Source organism: Rutidosis leptorrhynchoides, chromosome 8 (genome assembly GCF_046630445.1).
Source record: "Rutidosis leptorrhynchoides isolate AG116_Rl617_1_P2 chromosome 8, CSIRO_AGI_Rlap_v1, whole genome shotgun sequence".
NCBI classification, from domain to species: Eukaryota; Viridiplantae; Streptophyta; class Magnoliopsida; order Asterales; family Asteraceae; genus Rutidosis; species Rutidosis leptorrhynchoides.
In genome coordinates this window covers 39,803,025-39,815,243 of record NC_092340.1, presented here as the reverse complement: position 1 = coordinate 39,815,243, position 12,219 = coordinate 39,803,025, and the positions used below count along the sequence as shown (strand labels likewise).

The 12,219-nt window shown below is 31.7% G+C and overlaps 1 protein-coding gene across 1 annotated transcript; it reads right to left on the bottom strand.

The window, feature by feature from the left end:
- Window positions 1-8,907: 8,907 nt before the first annotated feature.
- Window positions 8,908-10,649, bottom strand: LOC139863334 (uncharacterized). Its single transcript, XM_071851970.1, has 5 exons — window positions 10,350-10,649; window positions 9,994-10,071; window positions 9,581-9,897; window positions 9,298-9,448; window positions 8,908-9,216 (listed from the first exon to the last, which is right to left on the bottom strand). The coding sequence occupies exons 1-5, from the start codon at window positions 10,647-10,649 to the stop codon at window positions 8,908-8,910; spliced, it is 1,155 nt and encodes a 384-aa protein (XP_071708071.1).
- Between the last annotated feature and the right edge of the window lie 1,570 nt (window positions 10,650-12,219).

Genomic DNA, 12,219 nt, shown 5'->3' with positions numbered 1-12,219 from the left:
TTTCGCAGTATTTTGTGGGTGTCGGGTTGGGGACTGATCTGTTCTTGCGTATATATTTTTTTCTTGAATTTTTATCCTCCACGACTTGCGGTGATATTCCCCTTCAAACTCCGCGACTCGCGGAGTTTGTATTTTTTTTTTTTAAAATCTTTAACTTATAAAACAATTAAGTAATTAATTTTAAAATTTTGTTTCCCTTGTTATTTAGGATGAGGTCGTTTCGGATCGATGTCCTAGTCCGTCCCTCGACAAAATTTTAAAATTTGTCTATTTAAAGCGCGGTTTTAAAAGCTTAGATTTTTGGGGTTCTTTTTGTTTTTGTTTTTGGCATACTTTAATTCAATAAGATTAAAAATAATGATAATAAAAGTTCTCGTCCCTCCCTCGGGTAAAGCAATTTCGGTTCAAAGACCTAGTCTTCAACTTACGACGAATTTTAAAAAACATATTTTTAACTTAGCGACATAAAGTAAATTTTTATTTTTAAATTCACACAACTTAAATTTAAAAATGCATAAAATTAAAAATTCACACCAAACTTAATTAAAAATGCATAATATTAAAAATTCACACCAAACTTATATTATATTTTTGTTTTTATACATACAAACTTATATTAAAAATATTAATTTTTCAAATATTGACAAACTTAAATATATTGATTTTACAAAGTTCACAATATTAATTTAAGATTTATATATTAATTTTAAAAACATGGTAAAAATAAAATTAAAAATCTTTTTGGCTTTTATCCCACTTTAATCAATCAAATATTATCAAAAATATGCGCCCCTCTTTTCGGTAAAGTAATTTCGGTTCCATGACCTAATTTAACTCATGACGAATTTTTGAAATATTTTGGGTTGATTGATTAAAGATATTTATACCTTAAGAATAAACATTAAATTTCGCAGTGATTTAATAAATTTTTGTATGATATCAACAATTTCGGTCGCCAAACCTAATTTTATTCAATACCAATTTAATACTTTATAGCGAACAAATTAGCGTTTATTATCAAAAGGTTAAAAATAAAAATAAAAATAAAAACTATATTGACTTACCTGTGAAATATATTCTTAGTGATATGATCTATCCCACTCATAAGATAGTCGGTTTAATTGGTTTTCCATGGCTACATAGGCGTAACCTCGAACATTCAGTGTTTTTTATTCTAAACATATGAACGGTCCGTCTCTGCATAAAGTAACAAATTCGGTATTTGAATAGGTTTGATTATTTGAACATTTACCTCCATGTGACCATTTTCCGCATTTGTGACATCTTTCAAGGTGTCGTGCTCTTCTTTTTGCTGCGAATTTTGATTTTCCTTTACCAAATTGTAACTTATTATCTTCGCATCTGGATTCTTTTCTTACTCCGTCCAATCTTTCTCTGATTACTGATACCAGTTCACTCGGAAGTATGTCATTATTACGTTTAGTGATCAAAGCGTGTAACATTAGACCATGGTTTAGTTCACAGGAAGTCTTCATTTCGTAAAAACCTAAAAAAATAAAAATTCAGAATGGGGGGAGAAGACTAGTTCTTTAGGGTCTGCTAGGGAAAGACCATTCGGGTTCCATTTTCGAGAACTACACGAAAATAAAAAATCTAACTCTAACAGAAATACATATTATCCTTTAAAGACTTGATTCTCCCCACACTTAGTTAGCTGTGGTATCGAAATTGTGATTAACTTCGTTGTCAACTTCCATCGGACCATGTATGTAATGTTTAACTCTGTGACCATTAACCTTAAATTCAATCCCATTTGAATTTATTAATTCTATTGTTCCGTATGGGAAAACTCTTTTGACTGTGAATGGTCCAGACCATCTTGATTTCAATTTTCCAGGAAATAGCTTGAATCGTGAATTGAAAAGAAGAACTCTGTCTCCTTCTTTGAATTCTTTTGAACTTCTGATTCTTTTATCATGCCATTTCTTTGTTCTTTCCTTATAGATTAACGAATTTTCGTATGCTTCATGTCTTAATTCTTCTAATTCATTTAATTGACTTAACCGTAGACGTCCAGCTTCATGTAAATCAAGATTACATGTCTTCAAAGCCCAAAATGCTTTGTGTTCAATTTCTACTGGAAGATGACATGCTTTTCCATAAACGAGTCTAAAAGGTGTGGTTCCAATTGGTGTTTTGTAGGCTGTTCTAAAAGCCCAGAGTTCATCCTCCAACTTAATGGACCATTCCTTTGGATTTGATCCTACGGTTTTCTCTAGAATACGTTTTAAAGCTCGGTTGGTATTTTTAACTTGTCCACTTGTTTGTGGATAATAAGCGGTGGAGATTTTATGAGTTACTCCATATCTTTTAAGAACTTTCTCAAGTTGATTATTACAGAAATGAGTACCTCGATCACTTATTAAAGCTTTCGGTGTTCCAAACCTTGCAAAAAGACGTTTTAAAAAATTGACTACAACTCGTGCATCGTTAGTTGGGAGAGCTTGTGCTTTCGCCCATTTAGATACATAATCAATGGCTACGAGAATGTAAAGATTATTATGAGATTTTGGAAATGGACCCATAAAGTCAATACCCCAAGTGTCAAATACTTCACATACTTGAATGACATTTTGTGGCATTTCATCACGTTGACTTATTTTTCCGGCCCTTTGAGAAGCATCACAGGATTTGCAAAGAAGGTGTGCATCTTTGTAAATTGTAGGCCAATAGAATCCAGCATCGTAAACTTTTCTTGCTATTAGTTGGGGCCCATAATGCCCTCCTGTTGGTCCTGTGTGACAATGGTTTAAAATTTTACTAGCTTCATCTCCGAATACACATCGGCGTATTATTCCATCTGGACAAATTTTAAACAAATGTGGGTCTTCCCAGAAATAGTGTTTTATATCACTGAAGAATTTATTTCGTTTTTGGTACGACAATCCTTTTTCAAGGAATCCATATACTAAGTAGTTTGCATAGTCTGCAAACCATGAAATTTCATTATAATCTATCTTCAATAGATATTCATCAGGAAAGTTGTCTTGTATAGCCGATTCATTTAGAACTTCTAAGTCGGGATTTTCAAGACGAGAATGATGATCAGCGGCGAGATTTTCTGCTCCTCTTTTATCTCGGATTTCAATATCGAACTCTTATAAGAGTAAGATCCAACGGATTAATCTTGGTTTAGCATCTTGTTTCGAAAATAGGTATCTAAGAGCAGAATGGTCGGTATAGACCACCGTTTTTGCTAGAACGAGACATGAACGAAATTTGTCAAAAGCAAAGACAATAGCAAGGAGTTCTTTTTCAGTAGTTGTGTAATTTGTTTGTGCTCCTTGTAACGTCTTACTAGCATAATATATATGTTGAAATCTTTTTTCAATCCTTTGTCCTAAAACGGCTCCCATTGCAAAATCACTTGCATCGCACATTAGTTCAAACGGTAGATTCCAATTTGGTGTTATCATGATCGGCACATTAGTGAGTTTTCTTTAAGAATATTAAAAGATTTGATACATTCATCTGAAAAGATGAATGGAGCATCCTTTTCTAGGAGTTTATTCATAGGAGTGGCAATTTTAGAAAAATCTTTTATGAAACGTCGGTAAAAACCGGCATGTCCTAGAAAATTCCTAACTCCTCTAACATTGGTGGGATGTGGAAGTTTAGCAATTACATCTACTTTAGCTCTATCCACTTCAATTCCTTCCTTTGAAATTTTATGTCCAAGAACGATGCCTTCTTTAACCATGAAATGGCATTTCTCCCAATTAAGAACTAGATTTGATTGTTCGCATCTAATCAGCATTCGTTCAAGATTAGCTAGACATGATTCAAATGTATCACCGAAGACTGAAAAGTCATCCATGAAAACTTCCATGCATTCTTCTATCATGTCGTGAAAAATCGCCATCATGCACCTTTGAAAGGTTGCAGGGGCGTTGCAAAGTCCAAATGGCATGCGTTTGTAAGCAAAAGTACCATAAGGGCAAGTGAATGTGGTTTTCTCTTGATCTTCGGGTGCTATTGGAATTTGAAAATATCCGGAAAAACCATCAAGAAAACAATAGTAACTGTTTCTGGCTAATCTTTCCAACATTTGATCAATGAAAGGTAAGGGAAAGTGATCTTTTCTGGTGGCGTCATTTAATTTTCTATAATCAATACACACACGCCATCCTGTTACAGTCCTAGTAGGAATAAGCTCATTTTTCTCATTTGTAATGACAGTCATGCCACCCTTCTTAGGCACGCATTGAACTGGGCTTACCCATAGACTATCAGAGATTGGATAAATTAAACCTGCATCTAGCAGTTTAATTATTTCTTTTTAACAACATCTTGCATATTAGGATTTAGTCTTCGTTGAGCATTTTGTTCATTAGTTTGTTTTTGAGATGTGAAAAACTGGGTTTGAGTTTCAACTAGCTTTGTCATCATATCTTCTAAATTCGGCTTTTTATCATCGGTTTGTGGTGGTTTGTTTTGAAAATTAGGTCTTTGCTGATTGTAAGTATTATTGGATACTTGTTGATTGCTAGGACCTTGTTGGTTGTTGTATGGAATATTTCGATTATAATTCTGGTTTTGATTGTAAATTGGTCTTTGCGGTTGATAATTATTCTGATAATTATTTCCAGGCCTTTGGTTTAGATATAAAACATTCTCTCTTTGTTCTATTGTTAATTCAATACTGAGACAATCTTTTGTCAAATGTGGTCCTCCACACTGCTCACAACTAATTCGTATTGAGTGAATATCTTTAGTCATCTTTTCCATTCGTCTCTCGACAGCATCTATCTTTGCTGAAATGGAATCTAAATCATGGCTAGAATCGGCTCTAGCTGCTTTAGATGATCTAATGATATCTTTTTCTTGGTGCACCTCATGTGAGTGGGAAGCAGTGTTATCAATAATTTTGTAAGCATCAGTTTCGGTTTTCTTCATAATGGAACCACCAGCTGCAATATCTATGTCTTTCCTTGTAGTGATGTCGCATCCTTGGTAGAATATTTGTACTATTTGACAGGTATCTAAACCATGTTGTGGACATCCTCTCAATAACTTTCCAAATCTTGTCCACGCCTCATATAGAGTTTCATTTGGTTTTTGTGTGAACGTAACAATTTCTCCTTGAAGTCTTACGGCTTTAGATGCTGGAAAGAATTGTTTAAGAAATTTTTCAACTAAAACGTCCCATGTATCAATCGCCCCTTCAGGTAACGATTCCAACCAATCTTTGGTTTCTCCCTTTAAAGTCCAGGAAAATAACATGAGATATATCTGTTCATCTTCAACTTCTCTTATTTTAAATAGTGTGCAGATCCTATTAAAGGTACGAAGATGTTCATTTGGATCTTCTTTCGGCGCACCACTAAATTGGCATTGATTAGTCACAATATGTAGAAATTGTCCTTTGATTTCATAATCTGGCGCATTAATGTCTGGATGAGTAATTGCGTGACCTTGGCCAGTGCGTTTAGCTCTCATTCGGTCTTCCATACTTAAAGGTTCCAGATTCTCCATAATTGAATTTGTTGAATCTGAATCACTAGAAGATTCTGATTTAATAGTTCGTTCCTCAACAATCTCTATTTGAATGATTGGTGGATCCGGAGGAAAAATTAATGGTTCAGGATCTATGAATTGTCCCTGAATATTCTCCGGATTCTCAATTGTGAGGTCGGGTTCAAAAAATGGATTATCGGAAATTTGAATTGGAGTACTTGGTCGACTGGATGACGATTCTAAAGAAAAATCAACGGCGGTAATATTTGCTAAATGTCTTGATCTAGTTACAGGTGGTGAACGTCTTGCTCGGTGCATTCACTGAATATCCTATTAGTTTTTAAAAGGAAAGAAAAATTATATAAGTTATCCAATTAATAGACTTTTCTGATTTTGCCCACGTTTCGAATAGCCAAAAGATGCACCAGAGGGGCAGGATTCGTTTGGTCTCAATATAATTGAGTACTGTTTGGCTCCAATAACCCGGTCCACGTACAAATCCAACTATTACTACGAACCAGAAAATTTTGATGTTTATCAATTTAACCACTTAAAATAAATTTCCGTAATTTTAAGAAATTTAGATAAGAAGTAGAATAAAAATCTATGTCCTAAAACTAGAATGGCGAGAAATAAGAAAGAAAAAGAGCGCGTCGAAAAAGGTCGAAAAAGAAAAGATCGAAAAATAAAAGGCGTCGAAAAATAAGAAAGAAAAAAAGTGACTATAAAACTTAAAAACACTCGACTAACCCAACCTTATTACTATCACTAACTTAAAATTATAATCGCAAATTGAGATTTCTAATTGGAGTGATAATTGATACATAGGTAAAAGGCGTCGAGAAATAAGAAAATAGCGCGTCTAACCTTAAAAAGGAACTAAAAACTAAAAGTTGCGTCTAAAAATATTAAAGCTTACAAGTAAAACTATATCCCAAATGGAAATAACTTAAAAAGGTACTAAAACTTAAAAAGGCGTCGCAAAATTCTAAAGCACCTAAATCTTAGTCTAAAGAAAAAGCACTTAAGGAATTTTACGGCAAAGCCTAACAATCTAGAAATAAAAATAACTATGGCAAAAACTATATTTAAAACTAAAGACGAGCGAAAAAATACAAATATTACGTTAAAAACGAATAAAAAGGGACAAAATATAAAAATAAACTAAAAGTTATAAAAAGTACAATTTTTATAAAAATATTATTTTTATATTATTTATTTTATAAAACTATTAATTTTTATATATTAATAAAACTAAATAAACTAATTAAACAAAATAATAATAACTTAAATTAAGTAATTAAAAACTAAAAACCTAATTAGGGTTTAAGATTAATAATAATAATAATTATCCCGTATTAAATACGATACAATTTTACACAAGATATTTATTTATTTAGAGAATGGATATACTTAAACCTTGCTACAACACTTATAGGCAGTGTACCTAATCGTACAGTAGTGTAGTTTTTAGTAAGTCCGGTTCGTTCCACAGGGAAAAAAAATCTTTAAACAAAGCTTAACGCTATATTAGTTTTATTTTATAAAAATACAAATATATATATAAGTAATATTATTATTATAAAGGGGGGTTTTTACCGTTTAATGACCGGTTTGTCGATTTTAAAAACTTAAGTCGCAGTTAAAACCAAAGGTAAAATATTAAAAATAAATACAAGACTTAATTTAAAGCGTAAAGTAAATAACGATAATGAAATTGCGATAAATAAAAGTGCGATAAAATAAACTTGCGATAATTAAAAAGTACGATAATTAAAAGTGCAATTAAATACAATAGCAATAAATAAAAGTGCGATAATTAGAAGTGCAATTAAATATAAAATAAAGGAAATTAAATATGAAATAAAAGAATTATGCTTATTTAAACTTCCGTAATCATGATGTTTGACGTGTTGATTTTAGTTTTATGCCCATGGGTTAATTGTCCTTTGTCCTGGATTATTTAATATGTCCGTCTGGTTTTTGTCCTTAACAGTCCATCAGTCATAAATATAAAGTGCGAGTATCCTCGTCAAATTATCCTTATACCCGAAGTTAAATATTCCAACTAATTGGGGACTTAAACTGTAGCAAGATTTTAATACTTTGTTTAATAATTACATTAGGTTATCGACTACGTGTAACCCAAGGTTTTAATACTTTGTTATCAATTATGCCAAGTGTCCTTGTACATAATTTCACCCCTGTTTTAATAATTCTAGTGACTATTAATCCATTCCCGTGTCCGGTTAAATGAACGATTATTCGTACATATAAATACCCCGTCCATCGTGTCCGATCGAGTGTATATGGTTATTTATAGGGACGTCCAATTGTAAATCTTTATATTAAAATTAACAAATTATCATTTAGTTAAACAAATATAAAGCCTATTAATAGTCCATAGTCTAATTTCCACAAGTGTCGTTCTTTTGTCCAAACCCCAATTATGGTACAAAGCCCAATTACCCAATTTTAATATTTTTAGCCCAACATCATGATTACTTCGGATTAAATAAGCATAATAATAACTTAGCTACGAGACATTAAGTTAAAAAGCTTGAACATAACTTACAATGATTAAAAATAGCGTAGCGTTACACGGACAGAATTTCGACTTACACCCTTACAACATTTGCTAACATACCCTTATTATTAGAATTAAAATTAAAATTAAAATTAAAATTAAAATATAAATTATAAATATAAATATTACATATAGATATAGAGAGGATGGATATATGATATTAAAACTCGTCGAATTGCGCTGGCTTTTATAGGGATTTTCAAAATTAGGGGCTCCGCGACTCGCGGCCCTTTCCTTCTTCAAACTCCGCAACTCGCGGAGTTCGATTTTACAGCTCACTCCATTTTGGAGCCTTTCTTGCCGACGGATTATTATATAAATATAATATATATATATATATATATATATATATATATATATATATATATATATATATATATATATATATATATATATATATATATATATATATATAATTTATATAATTAATTATATATTATATTATATTTATATACATAGTTAACTTGTAATTTTTAGTCCGTTGCGTCAAGCGTTGAGAGTTGACTCTGGTCCTGGTTCTGGATTTTCGAACGTCCTTGCGTACAATTTAATATCTTGTACTTTGCGTTTTAAATCTTATACTCTTGTAATTTTGAGACGTTTCTTATCAATAATTGGAACCTCTTTGATTGTATTTTGTACTTTTGAGCTTTTTGATCGTTTGCGTCTTCAATTCGTCGAATCTGTCTTTTGTCTTCACCTTTTATTATTTAAACGAATATTACTTGTAAATAGGACAACTTCAACTAAAAGCTTGTCTTTCTTGAGGAATAATGCTGTGAAATATATGTTCGTTTTTAGCATTATCAAAAGCCTTCTCTACTCTGAATCTTATAAGGTCCCTATAAGTCAACATGCACAATATCACCAAGACTAGTGGTCTTGTAATCACTTAGTGGAAAAGGTTCTCTAGTTTGCTCAGCCTTATGACAGATGTAACAAGGATTATCATTTGAGAGACCTTTTACACCAAAGGTAGGTTTTAAAAGATTTAAAACCTGTGATGCGGGGTGTCCAAGTCTTTTATGCCAAACATTAATAGACACATTAGCATTAATCATGTTATTTTTTAACAAAGAATTACCTAGTTTAAACAAATATAAACCAGAACATTCATCATCAATCCCCACAGTTTTGTTGATTGTCAAATCCTGAATATAACATTTATTATCAGTAAAACCAACAAAAATTTTTTTATCCTTAGTAAGTCTGCACACAGATAAAAGATTTACAGTATATTCAGGTATATGCAACACATTTTTAAGAACAATTTCATCATTTAGTTTGAAATCACCCAATAAATGAATTTTAGCTTGTGTACCATTAAGGTGAGTAACAAAAATTCCAAGTTTTGACACATCAACAGAATCCGATAAACCATCACTACAACAAATCATATGTTGATTTGCACCAAAATCAATAATCCAGTTTTAATTAAATTCTTTAATTTTTGACACATTATTGCAGTAGAATTTATCAAAATTGTCATTAAATTTAACACTATTATTAACAAACATACCAGCCATATTCACAGAAGTACAATAGTTCTTATCATTGATTAAGGACATAATCTTTTGAAACTGTTCATCTGTAAACTGTGAACTAGAAGGAACATAATTAGCAGAACAAGTGTTATTGTTACTAGCATTAAATTTAGGTGCTCCTTGATTAAAGGGTTTCCTCTTGTAACCATGAGGATAATCAATAACCTCAAAACACCTATCAATAGTATGCCCAATCATTCCACACTTTGTACACTTAAAATTAGGGTTTAACCCTTTAGATACTCTTTTTCCGATATTTCCAGCATTAGCACTAACATCAGGTTGTATCTTTGAATCAAAAACAGAAGTCTAAGTTTTTCCAGTTTTATCAAAAGAAACAATATCTCTATGAGACTCTTCCCTAGATATTAAGGCATAAGCAACCTTAACACTAGGTAAGGGATCTCTAGTCAAGATATTGCTTCTTATTGGTTGATAAATGTCAATTAATCCCATTAAAAACTGCATAGGTTTTATCAGATTATTATGATCAGAAAACTCTTTTGAACCATTACATGTACAAGTAGGTAGTTTGATTAGAGCATCATATTGTTTCCACAAACCATTCAGAGTATGATAATACTCTGACACACTAGAATTGCCTTGAGTTAAAGAATTAATCTTGTGATGTAGATTGAAAGTAATAGAACCATCAATCTTATCATAAGTTTCCTTTAACTCTTGCCATACAGTAGTAGCATCATCAGAAAAATTTGACCTAGATATTACTCATCAGTAACAGAAGTTAAAATCCAAGTAAGCACAACAAAATTGCATCTGTCCCATGGACCAACAAGCACATCATTATCTTCATAATCTTTTCTTTTACAAGTTCCATCTATAAATCCTTTTTTACTTTTAGTATTAAGAGCAAGAATCATAACTCTGCTCCAAACATTATAGTTTTCTGTACCTTTTAGTTTTATAGTAATTGAAAAAGTGCCATTAGTGTCACTAAGAAGATAAAGTGGATCACCAAAATCCAACTTGTTAATCAATGTAACAGATGAAGAAACAACATCATCATCATCATTTGTCATTTTAATAAAAGATAGCAATCAAGATCAAATACAAATAATATGCAAAACATAGAAACATATAGAGCCATTCCTAAAGGAAAACTTGAGCAGTGATCCAGGTAGGCAAGAACTCAGATGGATCTTACCCCAAGTCTTACTCAAGGTCCTCTCTTATACAAGAAAACAATGATTAGCAGAAACAAATACAAAAATAAACAAATGGCACACAAATAACAGTAATAATAGAATAAGAGAAAATACGAAGAACTCCCCTATCAAGGAATAAGCCTTGATTGATGAAGATCACAAATAGCAGCGGAAGAAATTCAAACCCTAATTTGAGAGAAAATACGAAGAACTCCCCTATCAAGGAATAAGCCTTGATTGATGAAGATCACAAATAGCAGAGGAAGAAATTCAAACCCTAATTTTTCAAATTAGGGTTTCAGTAACAGATGAGCGAAAGATCCCATCAAATTACAACAATCGACGAAACAAATAACCATAAACACTCATTTATTTATCAGAATAAACTAATCTTCAATCACCAATAGAAAAGGTCGAGAGAACCCCTCAATCGCCAATCATTAAAAATCAATCGAATCAGATGAACAACACAACCAAAATCAATCGTAGCCATGCTCTGATACCATTTAAATTTATAATCAATAACAACACAAAAGAAATCACAAATCAACCATGCTTCATAAAGAAGAACAATACATCAAAAGTACCGGGCAAAGCCCAAAAGATACAAAACCGAAAATCACTCAAGGAATGATTATCAACAGATAATCTTCCAACACTCACAACACACACTAATCAACTCCAGAGATTTACAATCCTAATAGATGATCAAATGAAAACAATCGGCTAGCAAAAAGCTATAAAACCCTAAACCTAACAAAAGACTGTATAACAAAATAAATTACATAACTAGTCCCTGGAGTTGCAACTTAATCAAAATGAGAACAAACTTCATAGGATGGACATAAATAACCCTGCAAGAATAAAACATAACAAATAGGGTCCAAACTACAAGTTTATATTGTATTAACCAAGATATTATTCAACAATTATTACACTCAAGTTTAATATTTACCTTAATCATAATTATTTACTTCACCAACTTAATTGCAATTTCAAACGTATACAATCAGTGGCGGAATACGAAATTTTTTTAACCAGAGACGAAATTTTTTTAAAAGCGTAGCAACTTTTTTGGAGTAAAATATGGAGACTTTTGAGCAAAATATGGAGACTTTTGAGCAAAATATGAAGATTTCGGGAAAAATATGGAGACTTTTGAAAAAAATATCCAATCTTGATTAAATGAAAAAATCAAAAAATTTTGCATTTAAAAATTAAAATTCATTGGGGGCAGGTGCCCCTGCCCCTACATATTTTCACCCATATATACAACGATATTATACGATGTCCACTTTATGACTTGGAGTGGGGATAATAGTTACCAAGTTATTACTACAGGTGTAAGATCTTGGGAAAATTCAAATTAGTCACATCAATAACAAAACCTAATCCTACATAACTGAGATATGAGGAGGTAAAATGTAGACAATCTTTCTCATAT

Bases quoted from the DNA above. Each gene is read 5' to 3' on its own strand.
- LOC139863334 (XM_071851970.1), bottom strand. From the start codon at position 10,649: ATGACAAATGATGATGATGATGTTGTTTCTTCATCTGTTACATTGATT. The intron at 9,898-9,993 runs GTTGCTTATGCC...TTTGATTCAAAG, and splicing joins ATCCCTTACCTAGTGTTAAG to ATACAACCTGATGTTAGTGC. The intron at 9,217-9,297 runs GTAAATCTTTTA...TGTTATATTCAG, and splicing joins TGCATATACCTGAATATACT to GATTTGACAATCAACAAAAC.